General features: G+C 40.2%; 1 protein-coding gene across 3 annotated transcripts in view; it reads right to left on the bottom strand.

Moving 5' to 3' along the window:
* The window catches only part of nags (N-acetylglutamate synthase), a 50,000-nt gene that overhangs the window by 28,543 nt on the left and 959 nt on the right, over positions 1–20,498 (bottom strand). For all 3 annotated transcript variants that reach the window (XR_005941324.1, XM_041173806.1, XM_041173805.1), the window contains exons 2-4: positions 16,131–16,405; positions 14,624–14,837; positions 5,973–6,153 (exon numbers count right to left, since the gene is read on the bottom strand). Coding sequence is in view for 2 of the 3 variants with exons in the window: in XM_041173806.1 (XP_041029740.1) it covers positions 5,973–6,153; positions 14,624–14,837; positions 16,131–16,405 (670 nt within the window). In the remaining variant the exon portion in view is untranslated. The remainder of the gene's footprint in view (positions 1–5,972; positions 6,154–14,623; positions 14,838–16,130; positions 16,406–20,498) is intronic.

Below are 20,498 nucleotides of genomic sequence, written 5' to 3'. Positions count from 1 at the left end.
CCTGCACCTCCTCCTCAGCCAGCTCCTCTCCCTGTTGCAGCTCCAGGTTGTAAAGGGCACAGCAGGTGATGACAATGAGTGGCACCCTCTGCGGACGGTATTGCAGGGCTCCACCAGACCGGTCCGGGCACCGGAACATCATTTCAGCATCCCGATGATTTGTTCCAAACAAGTTGCGAGTTGCAGCATGAGCCTCATTATACCTTTGCTCTGCTGCAGTCTGAGGCCGCTGCACGGGTGTCATCAACCACGACCTCGGCGGATGGCCCTTGTCCCCGAGGAGCCAACCCTGCAACCTCTGTGGACCCTGGAAGACTCCAGAGATCTGTGACCGACTGAGAATGTAGGAGTCTCTGGGAACCGTACGCAAATCTGCAGGATGTGTTTTTGTGGTGGTTGCACACCAGCTGCGCATTCAGCAAATGGAATCCCGTGCAGTTGACATAGTTGACTGCTTGTTGTGACAATGATCTGAGTGCCACGTGAGTGCAGTCGATGCACCCTGCACCTGTGGGAAACCTGGGATCTGGGCAAATCCAATCGCTCTTGCATCCTGGCTCTCTTGGTCCCGGGTGAAATTAGCAAAGTTTTGTGCCTTCGCAAAGATGGCATCAGTGACCTCATGGATGCATTTAACGCATCCTGGAGAGTGCTGGCCACCACTTTGATGGCCAGAGATTAGTGTGTTGCGTGGTTGCCTAAAACCCAAACTAGCTCTGCCCCACTCCGCCTGACCGATTGGCAGCAGCTTTGCCCACTGGACTGCATGCTGTGCCCTCAGCTCAGACGCAGCATTCTCCTAACCCACGCTCAAGGCTGCATTGTTGGCTTGAACCATGGGGGAGACTGGTATGATGACATTGCGAGGGGCTGTGAGCGCCTCCACCAGTGACTGCTGCATGGCCAGCTTCAGCAAGGAGACTGTACAATGTGCCCAGTCGTCCAACTGTTCTGTCGTCCATTAAAATGCTCATTAGTTTGTAGTCTGTGCCTGAGGAGTAAAAAGCTCTGGACCACATGGTGGCACTTTCATGCTTCTGTGTTGCTTGAGTGGGCAGATATGCTGGAGGCCAGACACCACGCATGTCAATGTGGCTGGGTCTGAACCGTCTCAGCTGCAGAGGAATGGTCACTTTGTACAAGGTTTTCTTAATCCGTGGCTGCCTGTCCCTCATGTGCTTGTGCACTACCTTCAACCACAGGGCAGCCTTTGCTCCCCCGCCCTCCAACAGGCGAGCGCTATGCAACGTTACTGTGCACTCACCTCCGAGTTCCCCTCAAAATGCAGCCCACCAAGTGCACAATGCTGTTGTGAAACACGCGGGCGGATGATCCAGTGGAGGGGGATGATTCCGTGGGGCTGGCCTTATAAAGATATGCAGGTGTATCACGACGAGGTTCCTGAAGTCCGATGGTGGGAAACACGGCCTGCCATCAGTGGGCTGCGTGAATGATCGCAAACTGGTTTCAGGACGTCGTGAAACTGATTTCTGGCCTTCATGCCAGCCTGTCCACTCACGCTGCTGAAAATGCCTGATGCCAGCTGGCACGGAAAATTCCGCCCTCTGATTATTTGAAAGCGTCCAGTGGGGTTTGCGCAAGTGTCCATTTTGGTTAATATTACAATTTCAAGAAAGGTTATGAAGTGTTTTTTTCAAAAATAAGAGATCAGGAGTATAGAGTAAGGAAACCATCCTGGAGAGCTCCAGGCTGGAAAGAAGTGTTCAGTTGACTTTAGGAAATAGCCTGTTAGTGCGTGGCAATTATTTCAGTCTTAGACACAGGAGATGATGAGTACCATATACTACTTGAAGCACTAGTCAATTTGCCACAAAGCACCTCAGCATAAGCTTTCCAGGGGGAGACTGACATTTGTGGATTCGAGCACTAAGAAACAAATAGGGTAAAATGCAGAAAGGAGTGCACAACAAGACAGACAACTTAGGAGTTCCTACAGAAAGTCATAAACACACAATCAATTATCGCTCAGAATATATATTTACTTCCTGCAAATAGCTTTCCCAACCCATTGGTGAAGCAGAGTTAAAACTAGAAACTTTAACTGCAAATTCAACACATTTTCCCTTGACAAAACAATTCCAGCGCTTTCAGGGAACAATAGAATGAACTTGTGGTGGATTTTCTGCTGCCTTTGTGCTAAAATTCCATTTGACTTTCTCTACCAAGTTATTCAACACGATGCTGCAATCATTTTGATAACATAAAATTATACCACTAATTATTTAGCAGCATACTGACAAATGGTATCAACATACTAAAAATTAACCCATTACCCCAATATAGACAAATGTGAATATTCTACGTACACAATCATCAGAAAATGGTACAGAAAATAGCCTTATGATTCTGGAAAACCAAGTTTTCAAAAGAAGGGGAGTTGGATGTGCTGGAGGAGATGGTTCACACAGAACCATTGAATCCCAGATCTGGAAGGGGGGCATCAGAGGCAGTTACCTCATATCCAAATTCGATTTGTGACACAAAATAAACTTGGCAGGCTACCTAGAATGATTTAGTAATTATATGACGAGTTAACAAAAATGGCCTTCCAAACAAACATGGAGTGGACTGGTGAAGGATTCCAGACTAAAAAGTGCGAACAAAGGTAGCGCAGAAAGTGCAACAAATAGTCATCCATAAAAACCCAGCAAGGTGTGGGATTCATGGAGTTGGGAACTGTTTTGTATCATTAACAATATTTGTATTATTTAAGTAATAATTTTATGAATTTTTGCTCACAGTATGGAACTTCAATTTAGGAGTGAGAATTTATGAAATTACCCTTCAGTATCAATTATTGATTATTGAGCAATATAAAATGATGTTTAACTGTGTGAACTGTGATGATGTGATATCCTAACATCATGTTTGTTCCACACAGCACCTTGATCTGCCTGAATCCAGCCTGGCCACTGCTCATAACATCTATGAGTCCACTATTGAACTTGATAACAGTAACAATGAAGTATCAATTGCTGCCTTTCCTGCTCCTCTGAAATCTCTCCATTTTTAGTTCTTTGCCCAGGCTGTCTCTTTAAATTCTGTAATTTATTTTTACCGCCGTTCATCAGTTCAATTGCAAGCAGCCTAAAGGAAAAATAGCCTATGTCTCATGTTTCTCTTCAAGTCTGTTCTGAGGATTTTGGCAATGATCCTTGCTCTGTTGCTCAATGTCTGTTGGATCTTCCAACAAAGTTCCTGGTCTTAATGATATCCCTCATATCTTCAAGTTGTGCGTCTGCTCTGGAACTCTGTTCATGCATATTTTTGTTGTCATCTTTGAAATCCCCAAAGCTTTTTAAAGTATCTTCTCTGTATACTTCTGAGGAAGTTACCATTAAGCGTCTTTTGTCCAAAGTGATAGACACAGCAATGCGGTTTTCCTCTCAACATGAACTGTCTATACTACATATACTTATGCTGTAGATAGTAGCTCACAGGAATAGGAACAGGCTATTCAGCTACTCAAGTCTGTTCCACCATTCAATTAGATCATGGCTGATCTGCACCTCAACTCAATATACCCACCCTTGCTCAATATCCCTTGGTACCAATGTAAACCTATCAAACTCAGTCTTTAAAATTTCAATTGATCCAGCAACCACAGTCTTCTGGACTAGAAAGTTCCAGATTTCTGCTAACCTTTGTGTTTAAAGATGTTTCCTGATTTCAATTCTAAATAGCCTAGCTTACTTTTAAAGGTTAAGTTCCGTGTTCTGGATTCCTCCACAAGATGAAATCATTTCTCTGCATCTACCCGATTAAATCCCTTTGTCATTTTAAAGACCTTGATTGGATCAAAGGAATACAACCTAAGTTTACGCAATCTAAACTCATAATTCAACTCTTTAAACCCTGGTATCATTCTGGTAAACTTCATTGATCCCCCTCCGATGTGATGTGCTGCCCAAAACGGAACCCAATACTTCGGGTGCAGTCTGACCAAGGTTCTATACAGTTGAAGCATCACTTCATCATTTTTGTATTCCACGGTCTTGTGATAAATATCAACACTCCATTAGCCTATACAATTACATTTTCCCTAAGTTGCTCTCTCCACCCTTTTCTCTTTCCATCACAATGTTGTTATCAACTCACCCCACTGTTTCTATTCCATATCAATGATTGTTTCCGCCCATCGGGCAGAATTTTACGACAGTGGGATTTTACATTCCCGCTGTTGTCAATGGGGTTTATAAAGGCTCGCCACATTTTACGGCCCCCATCCCCGCTGAAACAGGGCCATAAAATTCTGCCCATCATCTAATCCGATCCACTTTTGATGTTGATCATCAACATTTGTCATACTGAATATCTTCAGTGCACACAACCTTGCGTCTTTTCAAAATACAGTGGTTGATTCACTACATGTTGACCTCATCTATGTTTTGACAGAGCAATGAAAGTCTTGCTTCTTTCAGTTCATCAGAAGCTACAATTTCTTCATGCTTTGCAGAAATTCAACCAACAGTTTCACTTGTTCCCATTGACGTTGCTGCTCTTAGTTCTTCATCTATGTTTGGCCGTACTATCTCAAACTGATCTTACATTTCATCTCCATTATTGTTCAAGCTGTCTCTGAAAATTTTTGGTTGCTCTTTTGTGCCAAAAGCATCTTTCCCCCTCCAACAACAGCAAGTTGCATTTATGTAGAATCTTTACTGTTGTAAAAGGGGCTCCATAGGAGAGTTATCAGAAAATATTTGATATCAAGCCACCTCAGGAGATATTAGGAGATGTGGAATCTTGGTCAAAGAGATAGGTTTTAAGGAGCTATCTTAAGAAGGAGGAGGGGTGGAAAATTTTAGGGAGGGAATTCCAGAGCTTAGGGCCCAGAACACTGAAGGCAAGGTCATCAATGGTGACAACAACAGAAAGTGGGATATACAAGAGAGAACTGGAGGAACACAGGGTGCTTGGGGAGTTGTAGGGCTGGAGGAAATTACAGAAATAGAGGGGGTGGGGGGGCGAGACCATGGATGCATTTGAACATAAGGATGAGAATTTGAAAAATGAGACATTACTGGACCAGGAGCTAATGTAGTTCAATGAGCACAGGAGTGATCAATCCTCTGTAGTGATAAGACCATTCAAGACTTAAACTGCTTTTCGATCTGTGAAGGTTCTTATAGAACTTTTTTTATGCACCGGGACAAGAGACAGAATAAGGTTTGTGATATCATAGAATATCCTACTAAACTTGTACCTTCCAATCACACACTCTGCCTCCATTGCAACCCAGCTTATCTCTATTAATCAACAAGATCCTGGTCATTGATCCTCTGAATGTTTCTCTCATGTTTGGGCTAAGCTTCAAATATACTGTCCTCCTCCCTCTATCTCACTGTGTTGAGATCATGATGCATCTATTTACTTTTGGAAGTGGCTTTTACAAAGAACATGAAGACTGAATCTACTTACTCCCACAACTTTTGCTTCCTTCTACAACATACAAGCTTTGATGCCAAACATGGCATAATTTGATGACTACCTACTGACTTATCTCATGTTTTCTCCTCTTTTTTAAGCTGGTAGCTTCTGCACAGTGAGCTTTGGTATATTTCACTGACACTAGACCAACCATTCTGATGGTTCCTTGCCCCATGCAATTGCCAGCTACTGCTGTTATTATGTCTGCTATCCAAATAAACACTTCAAGCAGACATTATATGAGCAGAGGTAATTAAAGCTGGAGGAAAAGAGTATGGAGAATAAACACTGACATAGACCAGTTAGATTGAATGGCTTATTTCTGTTTTGTTGATTTTATGTATTTATGGGTAATTGCACTGTATGTAATAAATACTGCAATCTATAAAAAAGTAGAATCTAATTATTGCATTTAAAACCCGTAGCATATCATTTCATTGACTGACTAGCTTTGAATATTTCCTATTTATAATACATAAATGTCTAGAATACAGCAAAAATCTTAAATGACAGAACTATACCTCTGTGACTGAAGAGCTCTGTGAGTATGGTGTCGGCAGAAGTGATGACAGCAGATGATTCTGATGGCATGTGATTGAGGAGATCTGTTATCACTTTTGCTTTCTCTTCCTCTTTCTGACTAATCCAGTTTGCATGTGAAAGAAGGTCTAGATCAGATGGAAGATTGACCTGTCCCACAACCTGTACCGTGCAAAAGAACATGCTTATCAATCACCTAGGAAGGTATTGAAATGGAGAGCCATAGACATGAAGATTACATAGGTCTTAATTCACACAGAACTTAGCGTGAGAGCTGGAAATGAATTGTTGATTATGGTTTGGATAAATCAGGGAATGTTGTCCTGTAGTATGTGCCTTATTTTATCTGTGTATTGTACAACATGATTGACAATTTGAGTCTGTGAAACCTGGTATTTCCCCTGTTTTCAAAAAAAGCCATAGGTACCAAATCACTTCAGGAGCACTAAATTTTGGAATCATCCCCTTCAACGTTTTTGCCCCCAGGAATGACAATATACTGCTATATGGACACTGGGCAGTAGGGTTTATATTTTAGGTCAAGAATTTCAGGAGGAAGAAAAATGAAAGATCTATTTGACGGGAAGCACAGTTTTAGCACAACTATCTGTTTAGATTGAAAGTTTAGTGTGGTCCTCACAGATTAAACAGTTACTTCCTTGTCTTCATTGTAGATACTCAGAACAAGATTACAAAGCAGAGAGACTGACTTTTAAGGTTAAAATATTAAAGTAACTGTTTCATAAGATTCAGCAATAACCAAAGGCACTTTTAAAACAGATGCTATTTAAACGTAACAAACAAATAGCAGGAATGTCCAAGACCGATCGTTTAGTCAGGCAGGAATCATTCTGAAATATGTTGTATATGCTACCGCTGAAAATCCAACAGTAAATCCCAAATTTGGAATAGGTTTCCTTTGTGCAACTTGCACCTCATAGGAGGCACATTGAAGCTAGACTGCCCTGTATTTGTTTCAGAGGCATCAAAGAAAGGAGTTTGGCAGGTACTCTGGTGGGGCTCTTGGGAAACCACGGAACCTTAAAATGGTTCACAGTGGACTTCACAAACTGTCAGTTTGGAGTTTTCAGGATATGCTTCCTCAATAGATGTAACACTTGGATAGATCATTCAAAAGAGGAACTCTCAACTGAATAGAATCACAGCTAAAAATGTCAAAATGTAGAATTTTTTTGTTGGAGATACGTCTTATGCCCATTTTTATAGGACAGATTGACAATCTAATGAATCACTATGTAGTAAAATTCAAAGTGCTACAGCAAAATCCGCAGTTTTGAAAATTACACGCAGAATGATCCAATGACACTTCAATGTCTCTGCTCTCACTGTACCAATCCAATTCCATCGACCACATAGAATTTTGAGCTCCTTACTTATTGTACATCCTATTACAAAATTTTGTAAATATATTTTATGAGAAGTTTAGTTATTTTTATCCAATTGTCACTGTTTATCATGACATTTTATATATGTAAGGAATGTCTTTTTTATGCATTAGGAACAATTTTTGATAATCAGATGCTCACTTTAACTTGATGGAACATCTGGAAAAACTAGTACTGTGAATTTATATCACTGATTCACTTTTTTTTACATTATATAATGTATAGTTAAAAGAAAACTTTGATAATGATGCACAACAGTAGGCTGACCAGTGTGCATGATAGAATGTATGTGAAACAGTAATAAAGCAGATTGATATGTGACTACAAAATATGACAAGGCACGATCATTGAGAAATAAACTATACATTATATAATAATCTACATTCTGTCTGCTCAAAAATCCAACACAATAATATCTCAACCATGCACATGGCATGCACAATGCTGCCTCAGCCAAGCAACCATTACATCCACTTCATTTGCTTGTAATAGGAGCTTACCCTCTACAATAACAGCTGTCACATTCTACATGTCCTACCTCACTACTGCCATTAGCAGTAACCAACTCAAATCTCATACAGTGCAGATCATACACCATCGGCTTAATCCGCACACAAAAGAACGCCAAAATGAAGTCACACAAATAAACGCATGGCAACTAAAGGACTTTAAAAGGCCATTTAAAAGGCACATGCTAAAAGCACTTGTTGGCAATAGAGCAATGGACTGGGTTCCAACCACAAAATGTATGGAGAGAAATTGTGGGCTGGCAAGATCACAAACAGAAGACTCTGGCTTTGGTGCTTATTTCACTTTAGGTAGGCTCGACAAAACTCAATTCTGTTACAAACATCAATTCCTTATAGTTATCATCAAATATCCTTGATTAAATGATTACTCCCATTTTAAAAAGCTTACTGTATAGTTAATCTCAACCAATTTATATGAAATGTTAGAAATTATAGATTACATTAAAGGTTGTCGCTTGTTCCAAATTTATTTGTCATGCTGAGGCAGCAAGAACTATTCCTTTTAAAATAGGTGAACAAACATAAGTGACTGTTATCTGTCTTGTGCCAGTATATTAAGTGCAGCCCTGGCAGAGTCCTGGGGGTTGGCAGGTGTAGCTGTGGGGGCAACCATTCAGTTGGAGAAGTGACCAACTTCAAAAAGAAAAGGAGGAAGCAGGTAGTATGATATAATGAAAAGGAATTATGAGTAATTTTATAAACTTACTGGGGACTGCAGTCCCTGTATTTTAGGTCCCCACACATTACCCTGCTGAACAAGCATATGGGTAATCTGTTGGCAAGCTACTGATGCCAGGTAGGAGATAATGTGTAGGAATTGTGCATGGAGGAAACCAGAACTCGGGGGGACAGTTTCAAAGTAAGCGGTCTCCAGTTAAGATGGAGATGAGGAGGAATTTCTTCTCTCAGAGGGTCATTAATCGTTGGCATTCAAAGAGTGGTGAAGGCTGGGTCATTGAATATATTCAAGGCTAAGTTAGACAGATTCTTGATCTACAAGGGAGTCACGTGTTATGATGGGCAGGCAGGAAAGTGAACTTAAGGCCACAATCAGATCAGCCACGATCTTATTGAATGGTGGAGCAGGTTCAAATGGCCTACTCTTACTCCTGTTTCTTACGTTCTGTGTGACTTTCTCTCCTTCCCTCATGCAGGAATTGTTCAGCTCCGTTCATCAACTTTCCTTCAAAGCCACGGCCAATTGAGCTCATCAATGCGGTTTACAGTCCCAAACCCACCCCATATTGTAGCACATTGGATCACCCATGACCACACAAAGCTTGAACTGTTCTGTGGGCAATGTCAGTACCTGGTCCATATTTTAAATGGTGCTAAGTGTGATTTAGATATACTACCTTGGATTTAATGATAGCCATTTAGTTCAAATATTGGGATCTTGATCTCAGATCCTTCTGAAATATTAGCTTGAGAATTACAACCTAAGTATGACTACTGCAAATGCACTGCGCAATAAATACTGAACACAATCAGACTCTGCAGCATAGCTTTTACCTTAGTGCAGGGAAAGAAAAAAAGAAAATCCTTTCACTCAAGATCTCATGTCAATCATGCCCATCTTAACATCTCTACCAATCAGACAATTAAAATATCTTATAGCTTACTGTGCATTTTGAATGAACTACTACACTAGAGACAGATGATGTTTTAATTAGCTCACAAAGTAATTTCCCTGCATTCATCAGTGCAATGCATCATACTTTCTTGAGGGGAAGGCTAATAATTCAATGAAGGCGTTGCAAATGGCTCCTAGATATAGTAAACTGACTGAATAAATTAAGGTGGAATTTGGACACTATCAGTTGCAGTCAAGCATTTAAAGTGGAGTTTTGAGTAACAAAATACAAACTTTATTTTTAAGGGATCACCTTGACTCTGCTTTTGGAGATGCAATAATGGCAATTCATTCACCTCAAACTCTCTGGCTCTTTCTTCATCGTAACCATTCTTGTCTGCAAAGGTCATGGCTCCCCCCTTCTTTCTTGAGCTCCACACTTGAATGGTTACAAACTTTACCCTTTCCTTAGGTCCTCATTGTGTTGAAACTGAGATTCCTTTCAAGGTCACCTTTTTTCTAGGTCCCATCTAGGACAGCAAGAGGTGTTTGAGAGGTCCTCGTACAGGGAGTTCCTGACCCCAAATTGCCACTGTTGGTGAATGTAACCAAGGCATATCCCCATACAGAAAAAAGAGAAAATCAGAAATGTTTTCTTGAGGTAGCTTTCACGCACCATTTAGAAGCTGCTTGTAATCCTGTGAGACATCTCTTCCCAGAAGGGTAGAGAGAGGATTTCAGGCAAAATATAAGAGGGCAAAAAGGGAAAATAATAATTTAAAATTAGTGAATAAGTAATTAGATGCTTTGATACTTGCTCTCAATCATCTTCTCTTCTATATAATAATCTTCTGTTCTAATTCAAACACCATTAAAGTATTTTAAAATCATTAAATTGAATGGATTTTCATCTGTGGATTTAACTTGTTTAGTACCCGGGTAAATTTGTTTTCCATGCAAACGTAGGCAAGACAGCAGGCAAGCTAGTCAGACATCTCCAAATCTTGTTTCTATACTGACTGCTTTCCCTCAAATTTCCCTCCATCTTGTCAGGGGGAACATTTTTACTTTGACTTGGTGCCTCACCTTATGTACAACTGAGGTTTGGCGCTCCAACGTATTGCTTCTGTGGATCTTATGGATTTGGAAGAAAATACAATAATAACTAATGACATAAAAGCCTCGAGGGATCTGTGTTATCAAAACGTTGGCCTACATGTAAAAGTAATTGGATTTGATCTTCCATAAAAGGGACAAGTTCACTCCTACCAATCTCTACTGTTGACAGCAGAAGCAGATTTATCAGGGAAGAAGTAGGGTACATGTCCGACCATCTTCTTAATGGGCTGGTGCCAAAATTGACTACACCAACCTACCTGAGGGTTCTCCATACATCTGGTACCAAGAGAGATTCGACGTTGAAAACGCCCATTTGCACTTGAAGCAACGCGTTGAGAACGACGAAACTGAAAAACAATTACAGTGAGGTCTTCTTGTCTAATGCAGGCCAGCTGCAGAAGAGACTCTGAAACTGGCAATGCGAGGGAAGGCACCTTTCACAAATGATGCTAGAAGTGATGGCTATGGCCACTCTCCTAGTTAGTGACCCAGACTTACTGCTAGGGGCACATGATATGCTGGATATGGAATGAAACAAGATATCTGATTACATTGAAACCGGGGAGATCTGCATCATTAAAGTTAAGCTTTGGTGAATTGTTGTGCTCATCAAAATGAGGGATATTGGTGCTGATAAAATTGGACAATGCAACACCTTTCCTAATTTATTTACCCGATGTCAGCATTAAGCATTCCCAGGTCAGACATAGTACAGTCAGATGTAGAGTAAAGCTCCCTTTACTCTCCCTGAGCAACATGTTATAATCCCAACTCCATTTCCCATGCCTGCCATTTTTATGATCTCTGAATTACTTTGCAAATTTAGTGCCAAATTGTGCCGAAGGTTGGGCTTTTGTGGTATAGGCATATCTCAATCAAAAATTGGAACGAGGCTGCGCAAACTCATTGCACATGGGATCTTTACAGCCAGAGAGAGAAGGCTTTCATCTGGGATGATTGAAATCCAGATTCCTGAAGTGTGCTATTCAAATCCATAAACAAAAGAAATCCATGCACCACTGTTAATTAAAGTAAAAGGAAAGTGTTAGGGAGTACTTTCAATACATACAAAACCCATATCTAATCAGTGTTTCCATAAATGTCTATTTCAGCAATGTTACTGCACTACACAACTCCTCTGGGCACACATATTGCTTTGTGCTGCTATCGGCTGAAAATCATTGCTTATTTTAATCTGGTTGTTTTACTAATAATGTTGTACATATTATTGGAGTACATTAAAGGACATAGAATTAGACGGAGCTTAGCAAACTGGATTAAAAATTGGTTATTTGGCAGAAAATAGAGAGCAGGAGTTAATCGGAGTATTTCAGAGTATTTGGGATTGGATTGGGCACTGGTTCCTCAACGGGTTCAATTCTGGAGCCATTTCTATTTGTTGTGTGCATGAATGATTTGGAGGGGTGTTGAAATTCGCAGGTGATACCAGATGAATAGAAGGTATAGAAGACCAAAGGAAGCTGCAAAGGGATATTGATAAGATGGTGAGATGGGCTAAGATGTGACAGACAGAATTTACTATAAGTATGAGGTGACTTACTAATGTCAATGGAAGTTGGCTCATTACTGTGGGAGAGTAGAGGGAATTTAGGGTTACAGGTTAACAAGACAGTAAAAACCGCACCTCGGGCTGATATGGCTATAAATAAAGAAATTGGGGTATAGAATATAAGAATTAAGAGAAGATGATTAGTCTATATAAATGTTGAATAATGCTTCAGTTGGTGTACTGAATGAAGTATTGGATTCCACACTATAGGAGGGCTATTAAGACTTTAGGGAGGGTACAACTCAGGCTCCCTTGGATGCCACATGGCATATGGAAATACAAACATGCAGAAAGACTTGAGAAATTTTTTTGTTAGAACAATGCAAGATTATGGGCCAATAAATAGAAAATGATGAAATAATGGGACAAGGTAGGGAAGAGTAGATTGTTTCCTGTAGTTGAAGGGTCAGGTATGAGGGGCCAGAGATGCAAAATTAAACGCTAAAGGTTTAGAATAAGAGAAACTTCCTTACACAGGAAGTTGTGAGCATTAGAAATTCATTTCCAGGGTTGTGATTGAGCTAGGAACTTAGTTGATACAGAAGATTAATCTGGATAGGTGGATGGAGGAAGAAAGGGTTGTAGGGGTTTGGGAACAAAACGGGTAACTGGCATTAGAACTAACAGCTTAGTCTGGTGGAGGTAAATGGCTTGTTTTTGCATCGTAATTTCTCTGTATTTCTATATATTACTCCTTATGCCAACCTTTGAATCCTGTATGAGAAAACATTAATCAAAACTATGGAAGGTTTTCTTTATTGCACCTTTGGTTATGTTGCTTTGTGGGTTCTTTAACTATTGTTAAACTCTTGCTTTGATCGATTGTAGAAAGACCCCAAAATGAATGGCTGAAAATACAACAAAATATAAGATGGATTTCCCAAAAAGCAAGCTTTTAATATTACAAGCTGATATGCCTCAGCATGTAAAAGTTTAATGCATTCATGCATATTCTCATTCCTGTTTCAAGTTAAAATAAAGCAGCTAATTATTCTTCTAAAATAATGGAGAAAGGAAATAGAGGCATTCATATTTTATTAAGCTTTCATATTTTAACATCTCATGATATAATTTCAGAATATCAGATGTTAATTTAAAGGAGTACATTACATTAAAAATACTCCACCCACACTTTCCTTCTGCATGAATGAAAAATATAGCCACGTCAGGGATAGGACCCAACAGGTCTGGCCTTGTACAATTGGGGGATGAGGAATTATTAGGAATTTTCTGTTCTTAATGGTAGAATGTAATGTTACAATGATTCCTATTACAGACAAATATCAAGTTATCCTTGTCCCAGATTATTATCTGAAGCTGCTTTGTGAGACCAACCCAGTGAAAATCTGAAGCCGGTCCTACAGTTGAAAGGGTCATGTTCTGATCCACCCTACATTCAGCCCCTCAGCTAAACACTTTAAATTGGCCCCACTTCCTCTAATGCAGAATAAATCATGCTGAAATATTCATTTATTATCTTCTTATATGCATGCGCAAGCTGGGCACAGTTTAGGGAATAAAAGATCCAAGTATCCTGTGATACAGTTATTCATATTATCTAATATTTCGCAGGGAGAAATGCTGCCTCTCTTTAGTTTTAGGTTCATGACTTTCAAGAGCAGTTTCTGGTATGTGAAAGCTATATCTTGATCCAACAGATACTTAGGATGGGATTTTCTGGCCCCGTCTTGGGCAGGACCCGCCGCGGGCAAGGCGGCACCCCAGCCGGAGGTCCATTGACTTGTGGCAGGACTGGATGATCCCGGCAGTGGGCGGGTGCGGATGATCCCGGCAGTGGGCGGGTGCGGAAAATCCCGCCCTTACTATTTGGTTTGAATCTCCCACCCGCATTGTGTGAAACTGTATTCCATGTATCAGAAAATCCCCTCCAATGCCCATTACCTTCACTTGCACTTTCCATTTCTTCCTACTTACCTGTAATGTTGACACTTGCTCTCCCAAGGAGGATGCCCCAAAGTTGGGGTGGGGTGGGAGGAAAAGTTAAATAGTATACCATTTCAAGGTCTGGATATATTGCCTGTGCAACGCTTCACTGAGCACCTGATTGTGAAAGGAACATTATTGCAGCTCAGAGGGCAGCAAGGACTGAAAAGGATCTCTGCAGCAACTTAGGGTTGACAGAAGGATTACCAATTTAGAGAACTGGTAGAGAGAGGGTGTAGAGGGTTTAAGCTAACATCAGGGTGAATTGACATGGGTAGACTGGGAAATGGGAAAAGGCTAAAGGGTAGGAGAGATACAGTGTCTCATCAAGTCCATGCCTTTTTCTAAATTGTTTACAACAAAGAAAAAGTGACCAACTGATAAGTTTTCACACTCCATGTGTGAAATGTCAACCTAATTATCTATCCTTTTTAGGAGATCCTGAAGTAACAAATTTATAGATTGAGCAAGGAAAAATGATTTCACTCACCTTTTTCTCATAGTCCTGAATGCCTCCAGAATTGTTCAGAAACATCACTTTCAGGGGTTGCATTAACTTGGCGATGGTCGCTGTCACACCCAAGGAATTTAGAAGTACTAACTGTCCATCAGAGGTCTCTCCCACAGAGCAGATGATAGGAATGTGTCCCGACTCCAGGCTCCAATTTAACAGATCTTCCTCCACTGAAACTACGTTCCCAAAACTACACAATAGAAATCAGAGTCAATCCAATTGCTGCTGAAGTCTTTTATGCAGAGTTTGGCAGTCAAAGAACTTAAGAAATATAAGTAGCTCATAACGCTCCTTGAGCTGGGTTCACCATCATTGTAAAATGCATGTAAATTGAATGAAAATTATTAAATGTTTTTATAGGGCATGTAGACATAAACTATTTCCTCTATTGGGGAAGTTCCGAACAATTTCAGAACAACCTTAAATGAGAGAGACCATTTGGCGGTAAAATCCTGAAGCACTTCTTCACACAAAGGGCAGTTGAAAATCTATAACTCACTTCTCCAAAAAGCTGTTAGGGCTATAGGTCAATTGAAAATTTCAAAATGGGTATGATAGATCTTTATTAGGCAAGAGTATTAAGGGATATTGACCAAAGTTGGGTAAGTGGAATTAAGATACAGTTCAGTTTTAATCTAATTGAATGGTGAAGCAGGATCGAGTGACTGAATAGCTTGCTCGTACCCCTGAATCTTAAATAAGAAGATGAAAGAAATATACCGTGAAGTCTTACAATGGTCCTATTAGGCTAAATATTCTATCTTTTGAATGTGAAAGAAAATCTTTATGGACATACAGTCCTGTATTTTTCCAAATACATTCTAGAACTTAAAAGTTTAAGCAAATTTAATCGATAATTTAATCTCTGCACCCCTGAATAGAGGATCCATTTCTACTCCATTCCCGAGGTTGAAACATTATGTGATCATGAGGATTAAATTTCTTTTTAAAGAATAAAGGCAGAATATCTATTCTTCTCTATAAGAATGGCTAATAGGCCAATATTATATATAGGTCAATATTTTGGAGCTTAGTTGTAAAGGCTCAGTACTTGTTGCTACTTAACACTACTAATTGAGCACTACAATTATTGAGAGGCAGTCAGTACCCCACATGGTTGTGTGTGATAACAGTTTCATGCTACGGCCAATGATTTCATCCCCATGAGAACAGGATGGTGGAAAATCAGTCCACTCTTTAGTGCTCCCCCCGTCCCCCTCCTTCTCCTTTCCAGTGTAACTAATTTTAGAGCAAGGAAAATGAAATCTCTGTCTTGAAATTTATAATTTTGCTAGTTTGTGTGATATACTATGCAATTTAGTGAACCAAGAACGTGCAAATTTCTAACACTTCAACAATGATTTGATAACAATTATTTCTGCTTTACAGTATGTTATTGACATTCAACTTGATTCTTCATGCCCTCTCCTATAAATCATTGGCATTTTAGCAACTTTGCCGCTCATACTTAAAAAAGCTGTACCTGTTGTGAGGTGATGACTGCTCTGCCCTCAGTAAGGATCCCCCATTAAAAAATGGCATAGTGACAGCTGAATTCCTGTGCAGTGCATCAGTCAGGATCCGGCAATTCCTGAGCAATAAGGATTTGGTTTCAGTGAATGAATTTGATCGGTCTTCAGCATGCTGACATGATAATCCCATCACAACCACAGGCTTCATGTCCATACGTTGCAGGAAGGCCAGGCCGAAAGCCAGACTGGATACCATTTCTTTTGAGTAAAAGATCTCTTCGTCCACCTGACAGACATAAAGATAAGTTAGCCAATACCACTAATCAGTTATAAGGTAGTGACTGCAATAGTTCTATTTTTAGACAAACATATTACATATTTAGCATCCACTTCCCACTGCCTGTTAATGGGTTTTTTTAAAACCATGGGTCATATGAATCCTGGGTCAGGTTGGGACTGCCCTTCTGTAGCCTTCTCACAACCTCAAAAGTCCTTCTCAGTCAACCAAAAATACATTTCCTTGCTATTTTGGTTCAACTGAATTTTAAAACAGAATGAGACAGAGACAAAGAGACTTTCATGCAAAGGTTCTACCATATCAACACATCCACTGAAAAAGTGGTAGAGTCAGAATGCAAAGTTATTCTTTTAAGACATGCATTTTCTCCTGCTGTTTCATGTTTCTTTTAATTAACAGAAGCACAAGAGGGCATGTATTACAAAAAAAAAAAAATCCCGCAGTATTTTATGCTGGTAGAGTCATAGGCACCTGACTAAAACTGGAGGTGAAACTCCTAGTCGGTGTTAGAAAGTACTAGAAAACAAGAAAAATCAGGATGGAAAAATATCATCTGGTCCATCAAAGTTCATCTTTTTATACCTTAACTTTCCAATTGTAGCACCCAGTTATATTATAACAGCCCCAATGTTCTTGCTTCTAACACTCCTTCTATAAGCATTCATGTTCAAATATAAATTTATCAAAGCACAAGTTTGAAATTCATTCAGGATGCTCGCCCTTTTATCTCCTCTCTCCAAGGCCCCAACCACCCCTTCCAGGTGAAGCAGTGATTTACATGTGCTTCTTTCAATTTAGTATCCTGTAGTCACTGTTCACAATGTGGTCTCCTCTACATTGCGGAGACCAAATGCAGATTGGGTTACCACTTTGTGGAACACCTCCGTTCAGTCCGCGAGCATGAACGTGATCTTCCTGTGGCCTGTCAATTTAATTCTCCACCTTGCTCTCACGCTGACATCTGTGTCCTGGCCTGCTGCACTGTTCCAGTGAAGCTCAATGTAAGCTTCAGGAGCAGACCCTCATTCTTTCGATTCGGCACTTCACAGCCTTTTGGACTCAACATTGAGTTCAAAAATTCAGACAGGTAAACTCTGTCCCCCTTCACCACCCCCCCCCCCCTTTTCTTTCCATGTTTTGGGTTTTCTCTTATTTTTGCTTTCAGGCAGTTTCACACCTGGTCTTTTGTTTCTTTTCTTGTCCCATCATCATTCCTTGGCCCTGTAAGATGAACTCTTCTGTCATTAACTTTCATCTGTCTTCCATGATATCACAGACCTTCCTTTTGTCCTTGTCCCACCTACCCCTTGTTCAAAACATCTCTAACTTTTCTGAGTTCTGGTGAAAGGTCATCGACCTGAAATGTTAATTTTGTTCTCTCTCCACAGGTGCTGCCTGACTTGCTGAGTATTTCTAGCATTTTATTTTATATTTTTTTAAACATCTGCTTGTGTAGCTGCCCCCATTCCATGATAAAAATGTTCTCCGGCATTGCTTGTGTTGTCATTTGATGCTACTGCCCAGATGTTTTTGTTGATTAAGCTTACAATAGCATGCACACACAGTCTTCCTCGATCTTTGGCAGTTTTCTCTGTCTTGGATTCAAAAGTTCTGCATCACCTTCAATCAGCATCAGAAGAATAGACAACTATAGTTTGCATGAATAAGATGGAGGAATATGTTTTGCTAGTTTATCACCATGAGGTCTTCCTTTGCTGAATTCCAGCACGTTTCATCAGCATTCAAGGCCTGTGCAGTTCTATTCTGTATATCTTGTAAATCTAGCTGTCTGCTGTGATCAATTAGTTAGGCCCCTTTGAACACCATTTACTCCAAAGTAATGCTTTCTAATTTAATCTTGCTAAGCTGTTGCAGAATGGAGCAAGCACATATTTAGTCAGTGCAACAAATATTTCTGCACTCAAACCACTTCCTGACAAAGTGGGATTTTGCTCCATAGCCTTCCTCTAATTCAGCTGTAAGCATTACACCATTCTCATATTTTAAGTTTATCAGCATCCAGACATTTATGTGGATCCCACTTAAGGATTCTGCTATTACTTAACACAAAGCAGCCTGGAACAAACAGAAAAGATCAGATGACAAGGGAACCCTGGAACACCAACTTGTTAGCTCACTATTATCACTACTCCAGTTTTGGCTCGATCACTTATTTTTAGGATTCGTGTTGATAACATGTTCATTAGATGTAGTAATGCTCTAAATGTTTTTTTTTAATCAGTAGGGGTTTGAGGAAACAGCTTCTTGTAGTTGAAGAAGAGTTCGGAATTGTTTTGACTACTCACAATGCAAATCCACGAGTTGCTGCAGCACCAGATTATGAACTGATTAAAATTGCCACCTTGCAGAAAGGCATGCCATTCAATTTCGAAGAACATCTTGTCCCTGTAACTGAAGAGTTCATTGCCCTCAATCAAACTTAGCAATGTTTAGCAAAGCTGGAAGTTGAGAAGTTTGGATGTTTTCTGCTTCAAGAATCCTAAAATTCAGTGTGTATTGGTCAGTGGCCTTCTTGTCACATCACATGGTGAAGTATCAAGGTTTGCGAAATCATATGATTGTATCACAGGAGGTATTATCTGTCCTTGGTCCCAGCCAGCAAAAAAAATACAAGTTGTAAAAGACTATTAACTTTGTCTATGATTATAAGGCTGAAAAGACGCTGCAGCAAGTCATCCAGAATAACACATTCTAGACTGAGGTCCAAGAGAGAAAATTCTCTTGATCTTGAGAGGATAAATAGTCAAACTTTAATCTCATTGTTAGAGTGGCATCTTAACCTTCCTCATCTCTCAATTCCCTTGTAATATGCTGCAGAATATGTATTATCCTCTGGTGTTATGTGGTAGGCGAAATGTGTGTGGTGGCATTGTGCATCAAGTGAAGAGGGTTGTACAGTATGGGAGTAATTTTATGAATTTGTACTCCCACCTTGTGAGAGTGCATATAGGGAATTTGTGTGCTCTCCACAATTTTCCATTTTGAGAACTTGGTGCACATATTGGGAAGTTGAGCACATTGATTAAGCATTTTGGTTATTCCTTTACTAGCATGGCCTTCACTTTACGAATGTGAAAGGCCATGATTCTGTGCATTCTTCAAGTGGGTCTAGAGTCCATCAAGTGGAAGATGAGGGGAATCACTGACCATTGAATAAATCAATTCCTTAATAGCTCTTTGTGCTTTCAACAGTCTTAATGACAAGGCCTAAACACCATTGTTAGGTTAAAAAAATTGTATACTTCTGTATCTACTGGTGAATTCTCTTCTCAGATTGAGGGATTTTGTTGCCATGAATTGAATCCAGCTTCCTGGAAAAAGCAGTATAATTCCCAGATCTTTCCACTCTACCCTAATAATATGCATTTACTACCTTAGTACCAAACTCAGAAGCACTGTCCACCGTTGTACAAGTCTAACATGTCCATTCTGTAGATCAGCCATCCCTATGGCTTCTTCCAATGTTATTGCATTTTGGCTGTTAAGTTAGGGATAGTTATGCCCATATTAATTTCACATTTACCACCAACATGAGTGGGGCACCTTCATTCCAACAGCCGCGGTTGAACCAGTTCCCAGAGATAAAAGCACATCTAACTCCCTTCACCATTTAAAAAAATTATTTGTTCATGGGATGCAGGCATCACTGGCAAGGCCAGCATTTACTGCCCATTCCTAATTGTCCTTGAGAAGGTGGTGGTGAGCTGCCTTCTTGAACGGCTGCAGTCCATGTGGTGTAGGTACACCCAAAGTGCTGTTAGGAAGGGAGTTCCAGGATTTTGACCCAGCGACATTGAATGAACGGCAAGATATTTCCAAGTCAGGATGGTGAGTGACTTAGAGGATTCAATCCTTCAAAATCCTGCCACAGTAGAGCTGGATCCACAATTACACCAACAATCTGTCAAACGTGGTAACCAGAGAAATTTTTGGGTGCCCATTTTCTCCTATTGTTCATTCCTTGTGGCTCCACAGGGGGAAACAGTAAAGCACAGCTACCATTTTAATCCGAGCTGGGTTGAGGGGCTGTATTTGCAGGAGCTTCCAGCCTGCCAATTTT

This window comes from Carcharodon carcharias, chromosome 23 (assembly GCF_017639515.1).
Source record: "Carcharodon carcharias isolate sCarCar2 chromosome 23, sCarCar2.pri, whole genome shotgun sequence".
In the NCBI taxonomy this organism is placed as follows: domain Eukaryota; kingdom Metazoa; phylum Chordata; class Chondrichthyes; order Lamniformes; family Lamnidae; genus Carcharodon; species Carcharodon carcharias.
This window is presented reverse-complemented; position numbering and strand designations above follow the sequence as displayed.